Consider the following 21,026-nt stretch of genomic DNA (forward strand, 5'->3'; position numbering starts at 1 on the left):
TCATTTGGGACATAAAAGTTCACAGGAATCAGGAAACCTTACTGATTATTGAAGACCCACTGTGTGCAAGACACCAAGGTAGTTAGATAATAATCAAAGAGGGTTTTTCGGATGTGATTATGAATTTGGGGGTAGAGAGGCCTGTGGAGCAGTGTAACAGAAAATAATGGCACAGTAAAACTTCTACTACAATCGGTGTTCTTCCCCCTTCTCAACCGTTACAACCAAAATAGTGTTCAATCCAGAACAGGAATGGCATAGCTTGCGCCAGTGTGCATGGACACAGACCAGAGAAGTTGTGGGGTTGTATACATCGATTACTGTCCTTGGTGGTTTTCAACTCCTGGCTTATTTCTGTGCTGCACGTGTATAAGGGGTGCCACCAAATTGAGCTCATTTTGTCCCAGTTTCCTGTGTTTTTGTTTTTTGTTTTTGTTTTTTGTTTTAATCTGCACCACAAAGACACGGGTTGATTGGGACCAGCATCCAGAAACAGAGCTGCGGTGGGTATAAACATGGTACACCCTGCTAGCACTGAGTATCGCGGGGCAGAGCCAGCTCCAGGGATTACGATATAGTTACCGAAATATGACAACATTCTATGCTGAAAATAGAGAAGAGGATATGGTCAGGTCCATAAACAGCTCTACTCAAAAAGCAGCAGATTGTTAACACATCCTAAGTCCTGAAGGGCCTGCAAGTGTGATTAACAGAGACTACTTGTATTCCTTCATTGTGTCCCTTCATGGATGCTGGAAGGCATTGATTTGCTGTAGAAATAATTGCATTGTAATTGTGCGTGGCTTTTCAATGTTGTTGTGAGTCTTTTATTCCTTTCAGGATGCTACTAGGATGTTTAGTATTTCGAAGTATGCCAGCAACGGTGTTGTGGAGAATTTGCTGAACTAGAAAATTAGGTGTGATCAAACCTAAAAAGAACATAAATTGTTCCTTCAATGAGCCGTCCACAGTGATGTGCAAGGGTTTTCTTATTCAGAATCTGTGTTTTGATAGTATTCCTCTTGCTGACGTTTTTAGCCGTAGTTTATCCTCTCTTACTATAATTTGTTGGCGTGGTGCTTCAGATTTGTGTCCCAGTTCTGTTTCCCTGTCATTGTCCTTTGCATCTACAACGCTGCCCTTTTTTGTCCTTCTGCTGTGGGCTGAGACAGAAGAAAGGTAACTCCCATCTGAATATGAAATGCCCAAACCATGCACGTCCTCTGTGTATAGCGTAGTGGAAATATCCAGTACTACTCTGAGGTGTGCGCATCATAGGACCCTACTTTTGTAGGGCTTGGAGGGGAATGATTGCTCTCCTACTTGGTAAGATACAGAGTAGCCACAGCGGGAGAGAAAGAGATTCTTAGAACTTTGTTATTAGCCCTCCACAGTCTGTAGATCTGACCAAAGGGGCTATGATCCAAGCCATTTGGGAGATAGCGACAGCAGAGCAGACAATGGCGACTTGGTGCACATCTCTTGCCCTCTCTGTGAAGAACGCTATACTGCCTGCTCAGATCGATCATGAGAAGAAGATCAGTCTAGTCAGGTTGTGGGGAATCTGGTTCATCTGATTCCCTTCAGCACCAGGAAATTGCACAGGCCTGTGCCTCATGTACCCAAGGAGAAGAAAGAGGGTCCCCTAGTCTCCCTGCTGGTATGACAGTAAGCCACACTTGCGTGTGAGATACATCTTCTGGTTTTTGTGGTCCGTACCTTAAGGAACCAGAGTTTCAGAGCCAATATACTATCAGTGTATATGAAAATGTTTATAAATTACAATATATTTTATAAGTGTCTTATAATCCTAAGTGTGTTCTTCTAGCTATTTACTACTTGAATCCTTCTTGAATTATCTGGACATATTTTCCCCGAACAATTAAGAACTCACTATTATAATGGGAAATTGAATTATAACAACTTGGACATTTTCTATTTATTTCTATTTATTATTACTGGACCAATATTTTGATACCCACGCTCATCTGAACCCCATCTGAGTGAAGTCCCTTGGAATCTGAGGACTTCTGCCAATAACATAATGGTAAATTGCCTCAATTATGTAGCTCTTCATCTGCTCAGTGTTTCATGGTTTTCAAGTTGTACCTACTAGAAAGGTTCTGGGGATGAAGTATGAGAGGAAAAGAGCATTATGTACATTAGTTGAAATTGGCATCATGTTGCCAAACTGTAATAAGCCTTAGGGGACCTCAGTGTTGAAACTGCTCAATTGAATGCTGCAATTTCCCATAACAATTTAAAAGGCCTGCAGGCATGCTAAAGTCATAGCTGGATCTTTCAGTTAACACTCCGTAACATGACCCCAAAGTCTCATTTACATCACAGCAATTAAAATATATTCCGCATTACATGTTTCCTACTATCTACTGTGGAAACAATCCAATGAGATGTGGCGATTTTCCACAAATAATCATGGAAACCTTCATGTCCGCCATTTCTTCTTTCCAAAGTGGTATTAACATTGGCATGCCTGCACGCAGAGGTTGACGGTGATTGTCAAGGCGGAAGAGGGGCGGGGCCAGGGGAAAAGATGCCTTCTAGACTGGTAATAAGTAGTAGTCATTACTACTTGGTGACCCACGTGAAATTAGGTTAGTAGTCTCAGTCCGGCTCCTAGGCGACAGGTGTCCATTATGCAAAAGAACTGTTGTAATCAGTGCTAATTGGCCCCCTACTGGTAGTTAGAAATAGAGGGACCAAAAATTAAATGAGTATTAAAATAATACACCTCCTAATACAGCCCCTAGTCTGGGTCCGAAATGCCGATGCCCAGTTGGGAAGGTAACGGAAAAGGGATATCAGAACTCACCCTGAGGAAGATGTTCCTGTAAACGAGCGTTCTTTCCTCAGTGTTACATCCAAGTCCATCTTAAAACCCTCCTGGTGTTACGGTTTATAACTGTCATTATTAACTGATACCATAACTACTTTGCAGTGATGCAAATGGCAAGTTAAATTATTGTAAAGCAAAGCCACAGTAGCCAAAATTAGCTCCTGTTTTTCTCAACGGTGACTACTGCGTTTTAGTAATGCCTTTCTTTCAAGAAACGCAGACCCAATTGACTTACTCCAAATTGTTGTTGCGGTTTAATGTTTATTGAGTAGCCACAATTTACTAGCTTACCTAGAAAGTGTGGTTTTTAACGATTCTCTAGAACACATCATCAAGGTATGAAGTAGCATGGCAAAAGTCCAGCCTCTGCTTGGCAGGTAGTCAACGGAAAACTAAGGAAACTGAATTTCTCTCTGTGTCTGTTGGCCCACTCTCGCAGGCACTGCCCTTTTGTGGTCAGGAAGAGTGTTGAAAGCATCCTACTTCAGCAGGCATCTGAGACGGCAACAATTTTATCCGCTGCGTAGGTCCGTTTTAATCCTGTGCCTTGGTTTATAACTACCACCAGTAAGTAACAGCATGTGAAAAAAAATGTTTTTGAGTGAGCCACTTTATCCAGAGCCATTGTGCTAATTAGTGCGAGGGCCCCCCTTTAAGCAGACAGAGTCCCCCTTTTTGAGGATAGTGCCCACCATTGGGCTGGGCGAAAGCAGAGAGTGGACTGGATTGCATACCCCCACTCACCCCTCGGCAGGTGCCCCTGACAAGGGAGGCCTGGGTCGGACCCTATGTACCTGACCCATACAATTTTTTTATAAACATTATAAATGATGCCCATATTTGTTTTTGTGATCTAGAACATTCAGGAAATCAGAACGGCTGACTAACTGGATACACTTTTCCTATTTTGCTTAGACTATTTGGCAACATTTAGACAAAGTCAAAATATTTAAGTGTCTTATACATACACACTTTAGGGTGTTTAAATAAACTTGAGATGTCAAAACATTACATTTCTACGTGAGCCTATACTAAGTCAAGCATATTTATGTACCCTGAGAGTGTTGCATTAAAAATTATTTAAAAACAGACAATAGACACCAAAGAAGAAAAATACTAAAGAATTGAATCTTCTGGCATAGGTGCACGATCTATTCTCCAGACAGACTGTTGGGTGCTTTTGCCTACACCCATAGAGGCTGAAACCAGACCTGGCCCAGCCTCTGCGGTATCCATAGCGAGATAAGAGGGTTTACCTGGTTCTCTGGGTGCTCTGGACCCTACGACTGAACCCACAGGTGCATTAAAACCCTGAAGCAACTCTGAAAATTGACCTTTCCTCCACTCCGAGAGCTTCGCCACTTCAAGGAAAAAGTGGGGATTGGGAATCTCCATCCACGCCTCCCTCCTCCCTCCACAGGGAGATGGCAAGTCAGTCGAGTGAGACCCTCACCTCCAGCACTGAACCAGAATTTCCTGTACCCCAGGGGTCTGCGAAGAAGGTGCCATTTGGCTGGCTTGGTGCTTTTCAGATTAAGATGAAAACTATCTGCTGGGCAGGAGACAGAGAATATGTTTATTACAGTCATTCTGCCTGTGGGTTACAGAGGCGTGAATAACTGTAGTTATCCTTTATTCTCCGAGTACTTGTGGGTACTTATCAGGTCTCCACCTAGTTGTTACTAAAATAAACCTCACATAGTTCTTTCAATCTGGAGACTCTTAATCAGTTTCATGGCTCCCCTTGAAAGTTTTTCTAGGGTTGGCCGCCTGCTTTCTGCTACCGAGACAGAACTATTTGGATAACGTTATAGATGAAGTCACTTGAAAATTATCAGTATGGGAACTTTTTTTTTTTCCTCATTTGATGGCCTAGTGTTTTTGAAGAAGCTCACAAATATTTAAAACCTGAATTCTGTTCAAACATTTAGCAAAATACCATTTTCACCCCAGCTGCAGTATCACCCCTCGCTCTCTACTTTATAGAGCTGAACTTTTATACATTTTGTCCATCCCAGTTCCTCAGAGAAGCCTAATGATCGTGGACACTATTCTTGGACACTGGACATGTTTTTGAATTTAATTATGATAACCGGCCCTTATCAAGCAGACATGATATTATATGCCCATCACAGTGCTAAGTGCTTTTAAGACTTTATCTCATGTAATCCTCATAATACTTCTGTAAGAAAGATAGTATCATATTGCAGTTTAGAGAATAAAATACAGGAAACCAAATCTCAGAGAGGTTGAGTAACTTGTCCAAGGTCATAAGACACGTGTACTGTAGATCATGGAGCTAGACTTTAACATAGATCTGTCAGATCAAAAATCCAACCTGTATTTCTGCCTCATTGTGGCCGTATAAGTTTCTTTTTAGTTGGAACACCCAATGTAAGAATTTCTTGGTCCAAAATCCTATTCCTCTCTCTCTGAGGTCTATTGTCTTAGGTTGGAAGGCAGGCTTTCTCCCATGGTGACAAAAATGTAAACGAGACCCACGTTTACATCCCCACACAAGCAACTCCACATTTGCTGGTTTTGAGTAGGCGTGTTCTAGAGAGTTTTATTACAGGCCCTGGAACTAACCTTATTGGCCCGAGTCGGGCCACATGTTCATTCCCTGACCAATCCTTGGGATCCCTGGAAGGCAGTTCCCCTCACCCTAAGACTGGGGTCTGCTCTAACTCAGCCTCTGAAAACCATCGCTGGAGGCAAGCACTCATTCTGAGAAACACAAGGCATACAAAAAAATTCATGTAACCACACTGGCTGTAACTTAGGAGAGGCTCCCCCTCTGGGAACTAAACCACATGGGCTGGGAGACGAGCCAAGGCGACTGTGTTCTCCTATGAAAACAGCATCACAGGAAGATACCATCTATTTCTTCTGTAACTGTCTTTCCTTGAAGACAAGCTAGAAAATGTTCCTAGGATATTTTCTCTTTCTTAAGTTGATCTTGAATGTTTCACCTTTCTCTGCTCAGGTGAAGTTCACATGGCTTTTACTTTGGCTTCCCCAGTACTGTGATCTCTGCAAATGTAATTATCATGGTCTTTTCAACATGGTAGCCTTCATTGACTTTCTTAATCCCGGATCTGTTGACATCCTGACACAGGTTGTCAAACTCTTTGCTGTCATTTCTCTCTCTCTCTCTTTCTGTCCCTCCCCCATCTTTTTATTACACCTATTTCAAAACTTGTTTTCATGATAGCTTACAGTCCCTTTGTGTTCTAAAGTTTGGGAGTATAGTCTAGTGCTTAAGAGCCCAGGTCTGGAATTACACCGAAAGACGTTCAGATTCCGCTCAGCCACTTCCAGACTCTGTGACCTTGGACAAATCAGTTAATCTCTCTGGGTCTTGGTTCTCTCATGTGAAAAGGGGGTTTATAATTCTTACCTACTAATGTTGCTGTGCGGATTAAGTGAGGTCATACATGTAAAGCACCTGGCATATTTTAAGCACTCAGTAAATAATCAAGAGTGAAATTAATAATTCATCAAGGAGCTTTTATGTCCACTCTTCAAGAGAGGAATATCCTCAGCACTTAGGGAAATAATATGAGGCCTTCATTTAAGAAGCTTGTCCAGTTTTATGTAGCATTCACAACTGTCACCAAGTCAGTAACACCCATTTTTGAGTCACGTTTATGATACAGCAAGCTATCATGGTTTTGAAGCCATCTATAAGTCTTGCTTATGGTTTTCTCATTATCACTAAGGGTTTGGATTTGGAGTTGATGCTACACAGGTCCCACAGTTTGGCAGCCTTTCAAAGAAGCCAGTGGAAGAGCCAGCTATGCGAATACGAGTCCCACCCTCAGCACTCACTGGTTGTCTGACGTGGAATTTTTTATTAATTTCTCATATTGCCTCATCAGTAAAACTGGTAAATCACACACCCTTGATGGGCTGTTATTAGAAGTAGAAATACAGTGTGTAAAACGCCTCACATAACACAGTGTTCAGTAAATGGAGGTTGTTGCTGTTATTGCGTATCTGACTGTGACTGGCATGTCCACTGAGGTGAGCGTGTTCATTTCAAGATGGAATGACAATCTAGTCTGTGACCCAGTTCAATCAGAACAATACATGAAGTGATAGCAAAGTTACCTATTTTTTTTTTTTAAAGCCTAGTGTCTATTTGAGGCCATTTGGATAACACAGTATCATCTGCATGACACCTAACTGTTCCCTTGATTTTTCCTTTGAACCAGATAAGATTGCCGGCAAAGTTTCCGAAGGCCTGGCTCGTGCCGAAGAACAGAGGGATAAAGTTGTGGACTCTATATTCAGGGTTCTGGTTTAAGACGTCATAAAAATACTTAAATATTTATGATGGAGATCCAGACAGACAGGTGAATGGAGAGATATTATTTACACTTTACTCTAAAGGTCTGCAAGGGAAGAAAACTGTGTTCAGTGCAGTATTTGGATCTTAGCGCCTTTCCGTGTCTGATCCAATATGGCGATTAGAGCCTTCTCCCTGCTGTTACTGGGGTGGATGTAACCATAGACCGCATGACTGTATTACTATATTTTCCCAGCATATTACAATTGTCCGTAATTGTTATCAGGAAACACAGAATCACTTTTAATTTCCAACTGTACAAGTGAATTGCTCTACTTGTTTTTAAATCATAGAATAATACTCTTACTTTACCATACTGAGTAAATTAGCCCTCGTTATCCGTATTTTTCCTTTTTTGATCATTTCCAGTTTCTGTTTCCTTCTCTATATAAATAATTTTAAAAGAATTTTTAATGATTTGATGAGGTTTAAGCCACTTTTCTCATAGCCTAAGGCAGTGTTCTATATATTTTCCAATTAGAAATTTCCCAGTATTCACACTTAGTAGCTATTTTAGTATAGTATTCCTATTTCCTTCATTATCTAAGTTCACATATTTGCTATCTGTGATTAAGCATGGAGAATAATTTTGACTTTTAAAACGGCTGCCTTCCAGGGCACCTTGAGTGGCTCAGTCGATTAAGTGTCCAACTTTGGGTTAGGTCATGATCTCGCGGTATGTGAGTTTGAGCTGTACCTTGTACTCTGCTGACAGTTTAGAGCCTGGAGCCTGCTTCAGATCCTGTGTCTCCCTCTCTTTCTGCCCTTCCCATTCTCTCTCTCTCTCTCTCTCTATCAAAAATAAAATAAAAGAACAAAAAAAGATTTAGGAGCACCTGGATGGCTCAGTCAGTTAAGCATCCAACTTCAGCTCAGGTCATGACCTTGCGGTTCATGAGTTCGAGCCCCGTGTCAGGTTCTGTGCCAACAGCTCAGAGCCTGGAGTTGCTTTAGTTTCTGTGTCTCCCTCTTTCTCTGACCCTCTCCTTCTCACTCTCTCTCTCTCTCTCTCTCTCTCTCAAAAGTAAATAAAATTTTTTTTAAATGTTTTTTATTTATTTCTAGAAGAGAGAGAGACAGCGTGAGCAGGGGAGGGTCAGAGAGAGAGGGAGACACAGAATCTGAAACAGGCTCCAGGCTCTGAGCTGGCAGTCAGCCCAGAGCCCAACGCGGGGCTCAAATCCATGAACCGCGAGATCATGACCTAAGCGAAAGTGGACGCTTAACCAACTAAGCCACCCAGGCGCCCCAAAAGTAAATAAAATTTTTAAAATTTAAAAAACATTTAAAACAGCAACCTTCCTATTTATTACTGTTAAATTAAATATAACTATAGCTTTACTCACATGAAAATGTTCAGAGTGTTAAGTAGAAATGGATTATGAGCTCATCTGTATTAAAATACATATGACACATACATATATTCATACACTTACATGTACACACACACATAGGAAAAAAATATGAAACTGTGGATACAGAAAAGATCAAGAGGGTAGTGATTTTAATATTTTTTTTGGAGGGGTTGGGCACTCACCTGTATTTTCTAGTTTCCACAAAGAGCAAATATTACTGTTTCACACATGTTTTAAATGAAAGGAAAGCATGAATTGGTCGTGTGCATTAGTTAATGTATAGGTATGGCCTTCCCCATGTGTCTCAGAGATGTCCGTCTCCACCATCTGCTCAAGGCGTCCACCTGCCTGTCATTCTCAGCCCCTCTTCCTCACTCTTGTTTCAGCCCTCCCAACGCCTTGCCGATGCCACGTCCATCTCTCATAGCCATCCACCTCTCTAACGCTTCACTGCCTTTTCAGGTTCCCTAGTCCAAGCTAGGATTCTCTGGCCTGGACTTCCGTAAAAATCTACTTCCACTGCAGACCTCCCTCTTCCATGTTCTTCACACTTCAGCTGGAGGCATCACACCAAACTGTAAATCTGATTGATCACATCAGAGCCCCATTTCACTCGCCAGGGGTCACCATGTCTGGTGCCCTCTGGGTGAGACCCATTAGCTTATGTAATGAAGCTCAGCGCCTGGCCGGCAGGTTTCCTCTGGACTCACGGCTCCTCACTCAGTGTGCCCCAGCCCAGTGGATGCTTGTCCATCCAGCTGTTCTGTGCCTGCAGGCATTTGTTTGAGCAGGTTATCCTCTCAGCCTGCTTGGTATATTCTCAAGTCCTTTCCTGTGCCACACATGCTTGTGCCCAGGCTAAATTCTATTCATCCTGTGAGTTTCAACCTAAATGTCATTTAGGAGAGCTCTTCTTTTGGCCCTCAGTTTCAGTTAGACTCCACTTTCTATTCTCTCTCTTTACAAAACTTGCAATTTTTTGCAGTTGTTGTTACACTTGTAATCATATTTTTGTGATTATTTAACCATCCTCTCCTTGTTCAGACTGAGAGAGAGGACAGAGACTGTGTCTTCTTCATCTCTACATTTTTGATGCCTCTCACCATGCCTCACATGTATGATGAGTGAATAAAAAAATTAAGAAATACTATTCCTTGTGCACCATTTTATGCCAAGGCATGAAAATCACCCCATTCTTTTGAATTGCTGGTGAATGTTCCTCCAGCTGATCTTGCCTTGCTTTTTCATATCAGCTGACGATCTCTGCCTTTTGATTGGTGTCTGTAGATCATTCATTTTTATATTTAATGTGATTATTGATATGCTTAAGTTTCTCTTTTTCCACCTACTGTTTACCTATTTGTATCTTTATGTTTAAGTGTGTTACTTGGCAGCAGCATATACTTTTTTTCTAAACCAATCTGAAAATCTCAGCATTGTGTAGGATATTTAGACCATTTACATTTAATGTGATTATTGGCCTTGTTAGATTTAAGTCTACCAGCTTACTCTTTGTATTTGTTTTTCCCCATATAATCTTTGATCCTCTTCTCCTACTGTCATTGGATGACTCAAATAGTTTTTATGCTTCCAGTTTTTATGATTCTGTTATCTCTTTTGGGATACTCTGTTGTCTCTTCAGATCATATAAATCTTTTGCCTTTTACTTTTATTTATTTTGTTGGCTTATTAACTACAACTCTGAGTTTTGTTATTTTAGTGGTTGCTTTAGGGTTGAAAGTGTACGTCTTTGATATAATACAGTGTATCCTGAGGTGATGACAGTTCACATATAGTATGGAAACCTTACAATAGTATACTGTTTCTCCCCTCTGTTCCATTATGCTGCTTTTGCAGTATACTTTATTTGCACATGTTATACAATTAATTCTCAATATACTGTAACAATTTTTATGCAACCAGTCATCTATCTTAAAGAGATTTAAATAAGAAAGATATTATACTTTTAACCAGGTAGCTGCCACTTCCAAGTGCTATCAGTTCTTTTGTGGAGATCCATATTTTTATCTGATGTTCTTTTCCTTCCACCTAGACAGCTTCCTTTACATTTCTATAATGAGAGTCTATTGGTAGTCAACTTTAACATGTCAGAAAAAGTAGTTATTTTGCCTTTTTTTGGGGGGGAGATGTTTTTACTGGGTATGGACTTCTAGGATGACAGCTTTTTTTTTTCCTCTTAGCATTTTAAAGATCTTACTCTACTGTTTTCTTGCTTACATTCCTTCCAACAAGGAACTCTGTATGTAATGTGAAGGAGACACAGAATCTGAGCTGTCAGCACAGAGCCCGACACAGGGCTCGAACCCACAAACTGTGAGCTCATGACCTGAGGCAGAGTCGGATGCTTAACCGACTGAGCCACCCAGGCGCCCCAACACCTCTGTTAGTTCTGAGTCAGTTTCAGATGATTGATTTCCCCCCCTCATGATTTTCCTGCTTCTCGGCATGCCAGAGATCTTTACTTGTATGCCAGACATTGTGAATTTCACCTTGTTGAGTGTTAGACACTTTTGCACTCCTATAACATTCTTCAGATTTGTTACGGAGTAGTTAGGTTACTCGAAAACAGTTTGATCTTCCTGGTCTTGCTTTGAAGACTTTTCAAATGAGACCAGTACCATGTTTAGTTTAGTGCTAAATTATTCCCCACAACTCAGGCCAGACCTTTATAAGTACGTAGTAGCCTAATACATTAGGAGGGTTTTGCAGTCTGGTTAGTGGGAATACATGCTAGCTGCTCTTGTCCTTGTGTGAGCTCTGGCTACAGTTTCCTGTAACTTGGCGATCCTTTAGAAGGGCAGTTTTGCACCCACGGGACATTTGGTAATGTCTAAAGATATTTTTTATAGTCATGACTGTGAATACTACTGGGATCTGGTGGATAAAGGCTGAGTACTGCTAATTCTCCTACTATTGGAAAGCTCTCAACAAAAAGGGACCTTTCCATATAAAATGTTCAAGATGTTGAGGTCATGAAACTCTGTTCTGTTCCTTCCAAACTGCTCTTTCTCTGGCCTGCAGTTGTCTCCCGTAACTTTGCCCATCAGTGCTCTGCAGAATTCTCAAGAAGGATCCATCGCAGCCCTCCAGAGTTCTTTGTTCATGCAGCTCTTTCTTTCAACACTTTGCCCTGTAGATTCTTACACCTGTTCTAACAGGGTCCTGGCTCTGCCTTTTTAGGTTAGGAAGTCTGCCGGGCTCTTGCGGGGACCCTTCTGTGCTCGCCTAGAAACCCCCGAGGCAGTGAGCCAGGGTAATCCAGGGCTCCTCGTGTTTCTTTCCCATTTCTCGGGGTTCACTGACCTTCATCGCTGTGTGTCAATGGCTTGAAAACTCTGCTTCATGTATTGTGTCAATTTTACGGTGGTTGTTACTTTAGGCAGGAGGATAAATCCAGTTCCTGTTTACTCCATCTTGGCCAAAAGCAGAAGCTGACTTCTTCATTATTGTTATCAAATGTCATGTTTAAAGAAAGAAACCTGCCTTGGTTTAGTCTTCTCAACCACTAATTATTCACCATACTTTTTTCTGTATCTGTATCTCCTCAACAAGCATCACTTTTGTTTCTCCCCATATTTCGTCTCAGTTCTGTTTGTGTTTTAACTTTGTGCCTCAGACACGACGTCTGAATTCACTCACATTTTTCTATTTAAAACGGCAAGCTCAAGTTTTCGTTGTGCTTGAATTCAGCATTACAAAAAAAACCCAGCTTAATATGATTTTATTTTTGTGTGTAATTATTTTGATTCTTTGATTTGTAAATTTGCCTCAGGAAACAAGATTTCCTCTAAAATGAACAATAGCAATTGATTTCCTCTTGTGTTCAATTGGCGTTAATCTAGCCTTCAATAAATGAAACACTTAAAAGTTCTTACCGTGTGCGAAGTTGTATTTACTTTTTAATTATCATAACTGGTAGTAAATAATAAATTCTAACTTATTAGGGAAAATGTGAATTGTAAATAATACAAGGTAAAATTTTCTTAGTGTTATGTACAAATAGCTTAATTTCGATCTTTAATAAAAAAATACATTTGAGTAAATTAGTATTTTTCTGATGCCTGCTTATTCTTGTGGGTGAGCTTTTTCAAACTCTTAGAAAGATAGGAGGACATTCTGTGCAGGAGATATTCAGAGTAACATTCAGGAATTTGTAATTCTTACAGAAAATAAATAACAGTGGGAGCGTGGGTGGAGTTTGACCAACAGTTTACCTAAACCTTTGGGTCTGCATATCTGTTTTTATTTCAGTTACTCAATAGACACGTAAGCTCCTGGAATTTTAGAAGTACATACGATTTTAGGGGTATTTGTTGTAAGCCTGATAAATTGTAATCATTGGCTGAAGGGTTTGAAAGATATACTAAGTCCAATTAAAATCGGATTACTTCCTAAAAGTACAATTAAAAAACGTTTCTTTGGAATTAGGAACATGTGATGAAATGATGTACGAATGTTGTTAAGTTCTCTGGCCAAGTTTCAAGCAGGTTTGACTAATATATCTGAAACAGATGATATGATCACCCCACATCTGGTGTCCCGCCCGTTCATTTAGTCAATCAAATATTTGCAGAAAAAAAATTGAGAAAACAATCAGTTGAGAAAAACTAATAACCAAATGATAGAAATTTCTTTAAGACCAGCTGTGTTTTCCGGAGAAGTGCTGTGGATGGTAACGGAGTTGTTTTTCAAGGAGCTAGTAGAAATTCACCAAATCCATTGGGTGATGTTTTATACTTGATGTAGCAAGTTCAGTCAGAGCTTTTTGGACAACTTTATTTCTAGTCATTTTCCTTATTGTTCAAAGGCCTTGCCCACCTTTCCAGCCAGGTTCCTGTTTGTCAAACGCTTTATGCTGAATATATGTGCAGTGACCCTCTCCCTGGGTAGGACTGTGCAGTCACCATCAAAGTGCCTCAACAGTTTAGCACTGCTTAAACAGCTGCATTTTTTAACCTTCAAATCTTGAGCTGTGAGTGCAGAAGATAATGCAGAAAACTGCCTTTTGAAGTCATGTTGAACTCATTGACTTCCATCAGAAGCGTATCAGTGCTTGTAAACATTACAGTGTAGATTGAGTCTTGAAGAGTTTGAACTGTGCACAAAAATGGAAAGACAAATGCAAAAGACTTTGCTGTTTGGAATCTCTAAGATCAAAACGTCTTTGTCTTTGATAGTATATTTGAATACTGTCTCTTGGTTTATCACGGCCCTTCAGAATTGCTTCACAAATAAAGAAAAGTTGGATATTTGGTGCTAGAGATGTTCTGTAAAACCCAAGAATACCTAAAATTGTCTTTTTATTAGGCATCTGTTAACATGTAATTGATTTATAAACATTGGTAACGTTACCATAAGGACGCATCTTTACTTTTGATGGTATGTGTTTGCATTACAATGTTAAAGAACTTACTGAACATCTAATTTGCAAGATTGTAAGTTGTACCCTGGGCTATATAATCAAGAGAATATATTTTATTTTATTTATTTATTTACTTTTTACAAATAGTTTGTTGTCAAATCAGTTTCCACATAACACCCAGTGCTCATCCCCACAAGTGCCCTCCTCCATGCCCATCCCCCCCCCCACATCCATCAGTCCTCAGTTTTTGTCAGCATTCAAGAGTCTCTCATGGTTTGCCTCTCCCCCTTTCCCCCACCATTTCCCCCCTCCTTCTCCCCCTTGTTTCTCTGTTAAGTTCCTCCTAATCCTCCTACATGTGCAAACATATGATATTTGTCCTAAGAGAATACATTTTAAATTCAGAGTTCCAAAGGGACAATGAAGGACAGAATGGAAATCTGAATGATGTCACTCAGACCTTGATCGTTTTGCATACAAAGGGCTAGACTGTAGATACTTTAAACTTTGCAGGCCATCGGGTCTCTGCATTGGTAACAAACTACCACGGACTCAGTGGCTTAGAGCAAGAGGCTCTGGAAGCAGGAAGTCTGAAATGGAAGGTATTGGCTGTGCTGTGCTTTCTCTGAAGTTCTCTGGAAGAATCCGCTCCACGTGTTTTACCCAGCTCCTGCCATTCGCTGGCAGCCCTCAGCTTGTAGCTATGTCACATAGCCTCTGCTTTGTCCTCCCGTGGACTTGTCTCCGGTTTGTCTGTATGTCCCTGTATCCAAATCTCCCTCTCCCGTCTCTTAGGAAGATGCCAGTCACTAGATTTAGGCCGCATCCTAATCCAGTATAACCTCATCTTAACTCGATCGCAGCTCCAAAGACCATATTTTCAGATAAAGTCACGGTCACGGTTTCTAGGTGTTAAGACTTCAATATGTCTGTTTGGGAGACACAATTCAGTTCGCTGCAGTCACTGTCACAACCATTCAGCTCTGTCTTTGTAGCAGGACCACAGCCTAGGACGAGACATAAGCAAATACATGTGCTGCGTTCCCATCAAACTGTATTTACAAAAACAGATGATAGGTCAGATTTGGCTGGTGTTCTAGAGTTTGCCATTGCCTGGTCGAACTAACCGAAGCAAAATGGCAGCGGCGGAAAAAAAGATAAAATTTCCCCTTTCTTCAATCAGTCCATTTTTAAAGTATAAAAATGCAAACATACGTGTATATATAGCAATAGTTCGTTTATTTTTATTTTTTATTTTAGAGAGAGAGAGAGTAGGGGAGGGGGCAGAGGGGGAGAGAGAGAGAGAATCTCACTCAGGTTCCACGCTCAGCTTAGAGCCTAACACAGGGCTCGATCCCATGACCCTGGGATCATGATCTGAGCCTAAATCAAGAGTTGGACACTCAGCTGAGAGAGCCACCCAGGGGCCCTTAGCACCACTTATTTTAAAATCAATGTCGACTCACAGCAGGAATTGGAACTTTCCTAATAATGTCAAATCCCAAAGTTCTGTAAGTAAAAATGTTTGAGTTATGATCTGTATCTGGTCAATTAGCTTTTTGGTGATCATTTGGTTCTGACAGTTGATATGGCTTTTCCTACAAGGACGTCTGACCACTTTAGAACCAAGATTTTCCTTGAACTCAGACATCTATATTCGTTCTATTAGAATGAGTCTACCTAGTTCTCCTCAGGAAAGGTATGGTCCATGAGGGCAGTGACTTCATTTTATTTAATGATGTGTCCTCAGCACATGAAAGAGAGCTTAAATACATAATACTAACTCAATAAATATTTACCTAAAGTAAATATTTGTTTTCCCTGGACTAAAGAGAGTGAATTGGCATGTTGTTTTACCCGGGTTTACAAAACTATGCCCTGTTATCATATCTTGAAATTATTTATTGTCTTAAACCAAAGAAGAGCTGCAATAAGAGAAATCCAATTTCTATTAAGAGCAATTGGGAGAATTTGTGAAGAGAATAATGGGGTAATGAATCATAAGGGATCAGTGAAAAATATTAGTGTTTTTTATCTAATCAGATTCATGGAAACTCAGAAAAAGGTAGAGAAGTCAAGATATGTTTGAACAGCCAAGGTGAATATTAGGAACTTCTTTTTCTTTTTTTAATTTTTTAATGTTTATTTACTTTTTGAGAGAGAGAGAGACAGACAGAGTGTGAGCGAGGAAGGGGCAGAGAGAGAGGGAGACACAGAATCTGAAGCAGGCTCCAGGCTCTGAGCTGTCAGCACAGAGCCCAAGGCAGAGCTTGAACTCCTGAGCCACGAGCTCATGACCTGAGCTGAAGTCAGATGCTTAACCGAATGAGGCACTCAGGCATCCCTAGCAACTTCTTTTAAGAGCCCCACTTGATTCGATAGCAGGGCAGTTTGGAAACCCACATAACACTTCATAGGCAGTATGGAGAGGAGAAGATACAATTTGGTTGAAGAGGTAGCAGGAGGAGGGGCACCTGGATGGCTCAGTTGGTTAAGCATTTGGCTTTTGATCTGTGTCCAGGCCATGATCTTGAGGTTTGAGCACGACAGCGTGGAGCCTGCTTGGGATTCTCTCTGTCTCCCCCTGTCTCTGCCCCTCCCTTGCGCTCTCTCTCTCTCTCTTTCTGTGTGTCTTTCTCCCTCTCAAAATAAATAACACTTAAAAACAAAACAAACAAAAAAGCACAGGTACCGGAAGGAACCCCCCAGATTTTCCAGTCATAGGCTCTGGAACTCTGTGATCATGCCAGCTCAGAATTTCACCACTATTCTTATAGCTGGATGGAAGGCAGAAATCAGAAAGTGAAAGGTAGAAGAGTCCTAACGTTGCTCAAACGGAAGACACTTGTTGACAGCCTACATGTAAGCGGAGCCCAAGTGGGAGAATCAGAGTCAGCACCAAGACACCATGTTGAAAGCACATGAAAGAGAGGCGTGATGTGGGTAATGATAGCCAAGGATCAAGAGAGACGGAGAGATTCCTTGGGAGAGGGATTCTCCATAGAAAAAGATATCTAAATAGAAGTCACAGTCCTAAGGATATGGTACCGAAGAGAAGATCTGGGACCACCAGAAATCATTTGTTTCAAGCTGATTATGGAATCACTCTGGTAACAAGTGAATTTAGGAAAGTCGGAGTGGTGTGGGAGCCAACACTGAAGGCCATTGAGAACCTTCAGATGTAAGAGAAAGGTCAAATGAGAAGGAGTAAAGACAAAGGAAAACCATTTAAAATGCAGATTAGGGGTACCTGGCTGGCTCAGCCTGTGGTGCCTGCCACGCTTGATCTCGGGGTCATGAGTTCAGGCCCCACATTGGGTGTAGAGATTACTTACCTAAATAAATATACTTTAAAATAAATTAAAAAATAAAATGAACAGTAACCCCGGGCAGCCATCCCTCCTCAGGCCCATTCACTCTTACCCTGTCAGTTCAGCAAACTCTGGAAAGAGACAGTTGTTAAGCAAAGAAACACAACTGGCCTTGTTCCTTCTGACTTACTGTTGCCAGTGACGTTTGCAAAAAACTACCACCTCAAATTAGCCACTTGAATTGCCTTACAGTCAGGATGGCCTGGATTAAACTCATGTTCTGGAGAGGAAAATACATTTTTAGGAGACGAGTCAGGGCGAAGGATCCGTTTTATCCATCGTTGAGATCCTTGAAACGTGAAAATTGTGCTTGCTGAAGAAAAAGTCTTTGTAAAAATTAATAAAATGCTCAAGGTATCTGACAAAAGTTCGCATCCACAAAGCTCCCAATTTGCTCCCGCTCTTGAAAAAAAAATCAAAGAAATAAAAACAATACACAACTTTGTTAGAAAAAGAAAGAATTTATCTGTGAATGGCGAAAATACCGTGAGAGAAAATGGTCCCGTGGTGGAAAATTTAACAGACACATTGGGGCCAACTTTTAGCGGGCCTCCATAGTGAAATTTGATCTTGAGCTTAATGTTTTTTATTAATATGAAAATCACTATCAGTGATAGTAACTTGAACAAGCGTCCATAATACTCTGTAATAGAAAGTTTGCCTCACTTTCTGGGACTGCGGGACATTTTACAGTGATTTCACAAATTTTCCCTTTTGTTGCCGTTGAAAGCAGGTTTTCTAGATAGGCAGTAGTGTTTCTTTCCACTGTTCTCCACATTGAGAAGGATGTAGGGTGGTCAGATTTTAATAATTTTTTAACGTTTATTTATTTTTGAGAGAGAGAGAATGAGCAGAGGGCAGAGTGTGAACAGAGGAGGGGCAGAGAGAGAGGGAGACCCAGGCTCCATCCAAGCGCTGAGCTGTCAGCACAGAGCCCGACATGGGTCTTGAACCCACGAACCGTGAGATCCTGACCTGAACCTAAGTTGGATGCTTGATGGACTGAGCCAGCCAGGCACCCCGTGAGGTGGTTAGTAGTTAGATGAATGTTATGCTGACGTGATACAAACCTTTTATCTTTGCAGAGAGGCCGATGAAAATTGATTCCTGAGTGTAATCTGTGCTGACCAGGACGGATGTGCACCCAGAAGGAATGAAGTATGGATGTGAAAGAACGTAGGCCTTACTGTTCGCTGACCAAGAGCAGACGAGAAAAGGAACGGCGTTATACAAATTCCTCAGCAGACAATGAGGAGTGTAGGGTCCCCACGCAGAAGTCCTACAGCTCCAGTGAAACCTTGAAAGCTTTTGACCATGATTCCTCACGGCTGCTTTACGGAAACAGAGTAAAGGATTTGGTTCACAGAGAAGCAGACGAATACACCAGACAAGGTAGGTTGCTGCTCTTATAAAACAAGGCACATGCAAATGGTGCCCACTTGTAGGGGGTCACGTTTTCCCCCTCTGTAGCTGACATGATTATTTTCCACATTTGATGTCTAGCCTCTGATTCAGGTTTTTGAGAAATTAGATGGTCACGTAGTATTCCAGTTTAAAGGTAGAAAGCCACCTACAGAAACATTGACCCCAGATAAGGGTACCGATACATGTAGAGAATCACTGTGCACATATAAATTTTTTTAATGTTTATTTTTTCTGAAAGAGAGAGAGACAGAGCATGAGCAGGAGAGGGGCAGAGAGAGGGGCAGACACAGAATCCAAAGCTCCAGGCTCCAGGCTCTGAGTTGTCAGCACAGAGCCTGACGCAGGGCTCGAACTCACGAACCACAAGCTCATGACCTGAGCCGAAGTCAGATGCTGAACCGACTGAGCCACCCAGGCGAGAATCACTGAGCATGTTTTATATGTGAGGTGCGTGATTCTATACACCGCTAGCATTTGTGCATAAACTTGAAACCCAGCTCTTTTGGGCTCCCTCACCCTCTCAGGAAGGTGCTCGCTGACATCGTTTCTGCAGTTGGAACTGATATAAGGGAACCAGATCCATCATTGAAAAGTAACAGTCCTATTTCTGAATGATCTCGTGAGCCCTGTAGGCCACGTGCTCGTGTCTGTCTGTTCATACCAGAACTTACTATGGGAGGGCTCAGGTTTCTCTCTGGCAGGCAATCTAGAACATTAAGGTTCTACCTTAAAACATCCTAGCTTCGCATAATATAATCCATTATGGTTTGGCCATTCAAATGTATTTGTTGAACATTTTTATGCTCTGTTTGCTGCTCTGTAACTTTACTTCACAGTCTTAAACCTCCTCCACCAATCTCCACGCTTTCAGACAATAGCTGATTTTAAATTTGGCATCCCGAGTTCTCTTTTGTTTTTCCTAGTACATTTTTTGGAGATGTGGGCAAGATTACTACTAATAAAAATAAAACCCTCTTACATTTGTGTCGCATAGTCAATTGACACAGAACTTAGCATCCCTTAGCTAATTTAATCAGGAAATGAGGAAAAATAAATTAAACTTCAAATGTAAAGAATATGTTCATTCTTTCCCAATCACCTTACAAATAGTGTGACTAACAGTTTGATATTGAGCAGGAACAAGCTTAAGAAAAAGTAATAATGCAATAAATCATGCAGAAGTTTGGAAATTTTCCGTGGTTCTTTTCTTCTCCATGTTGTGGAAAGAGCCATCCTAAGTGGATTGAGAGGACATTCACTCACCTAAACTAGTTTTCCTCCAAGAAAGCAAACTCATTCGATTTGCTAAAGAGAAATCTTTCCCCCCTGAAATATATCTTACAGATATTACAGGTATCATCATTTATGAAAGGGGATATAGTAGCTTCATATTTTTAATCCAGTTTTTTTTCAGATTCAGGTTTTTTTAATGTTTATATACATATTTTTGAGAGAGTGTGAGCAGGAGAGGGCCAGAGAAAGAGAGGGGGGAGACGGAGAATCCAAAACAGCCTCTGCACTGTCAGCAGGGAGCCTGATGCTGGGCTTGAACTCACAAACTGTGAGATCATGACTTGAGCCTAAGTTGGACACTTAACCGCCTGAGCCAGCTTTTAAGGGAAGCTATAAAACATATATTTGAGATACATACCCTCTGTAAGCCAAGGGACTTAGAAGTTCACTGCACCATGTCTTATAATCCCAAACCCGAGTTTTTTTGTTTTTGTTTTTTCTTTCCTATTGTCTACACAGCTGACATAGATTATCAGGGTACATTTCCCACCAATTTAAAAAATAGTAGGTACTGTGAAATGCATGCAATCTGAACCCAGTGTGAAGTCTTGCTTTTTGTACCAAAAACAACTGTTTAGTGCCCTATCGGAAAAAAAAAAAATACATGGTGGAATGCCATTAAAAGAAAAACAGAAATCAGCACATGTGGCGTGATGCGTGGGGGAGGCTCATCTCCACCCCAAGCAAGCATTTGGTTTTGGCAGCACGAAGGATGGTTAAACGGGTTAAAAATAGCGAGCTGAAGTTTTCACCTCCTAGGCAGCGCTAATGCAGCGCAGGCTGCTGTCGATGACACAGCGGTGCCATCTGCGGAAACCCTGAACCGAGGTTCTTAGGGGACCGTACGGTACTATTACTCAGCTTCTCGCCAGCCAGGAAGGGGAGACGGGAGAGGGGCAGAGGGAAGAGAGAGGGAGCCCCTTGTCAGGAGTGGCTGCATGGAGCAGGGAGGAGAGGTTCAAGGGCCGGAGAGAAAGGAGAAGCAGGCGTG

The 21,026-nt window shown here is 41.3% G+C and overlaps 1 protein-coding gene across 1 annotated transcript in view; it reads left to right on the forward strand.

Moving 5' to 3' along the window:
• Positions 1-18,477: 18,477 nt before the first annotated feature.
• TENM3 (teneurin transmembrane protein 3) overlaps positions 18,478-21,026 on the forward strand; it is a 449,902-nt gene continuing 447,353 nt past the window's right edge. The window contains 1 exon segment of the mRNA XM_077762712.1: positions 18,478-18,709. Coding sequence (XP_077618838.1) covers positions 18,478-18,709 — 232 coding nt within the window.

The sequence above is a fragment of the Crocuta crocuta genome, unplaced genomic scaffold (genome assembly GCF_008692635.1).
Source record: "Crocuta crocuta isolate KB4526 unplaced genomic scaffold, BGI_CrCroc_1.0 scaffold90, whole genome shotgun sequence".
NCBI classification, from domain to species: domain Eukaryota; kingdom Metazoa; phylum Chordata; class Mammalia; order Carnivora; family Hyaenidae; genus Crocuta; species Crocuta crocuta.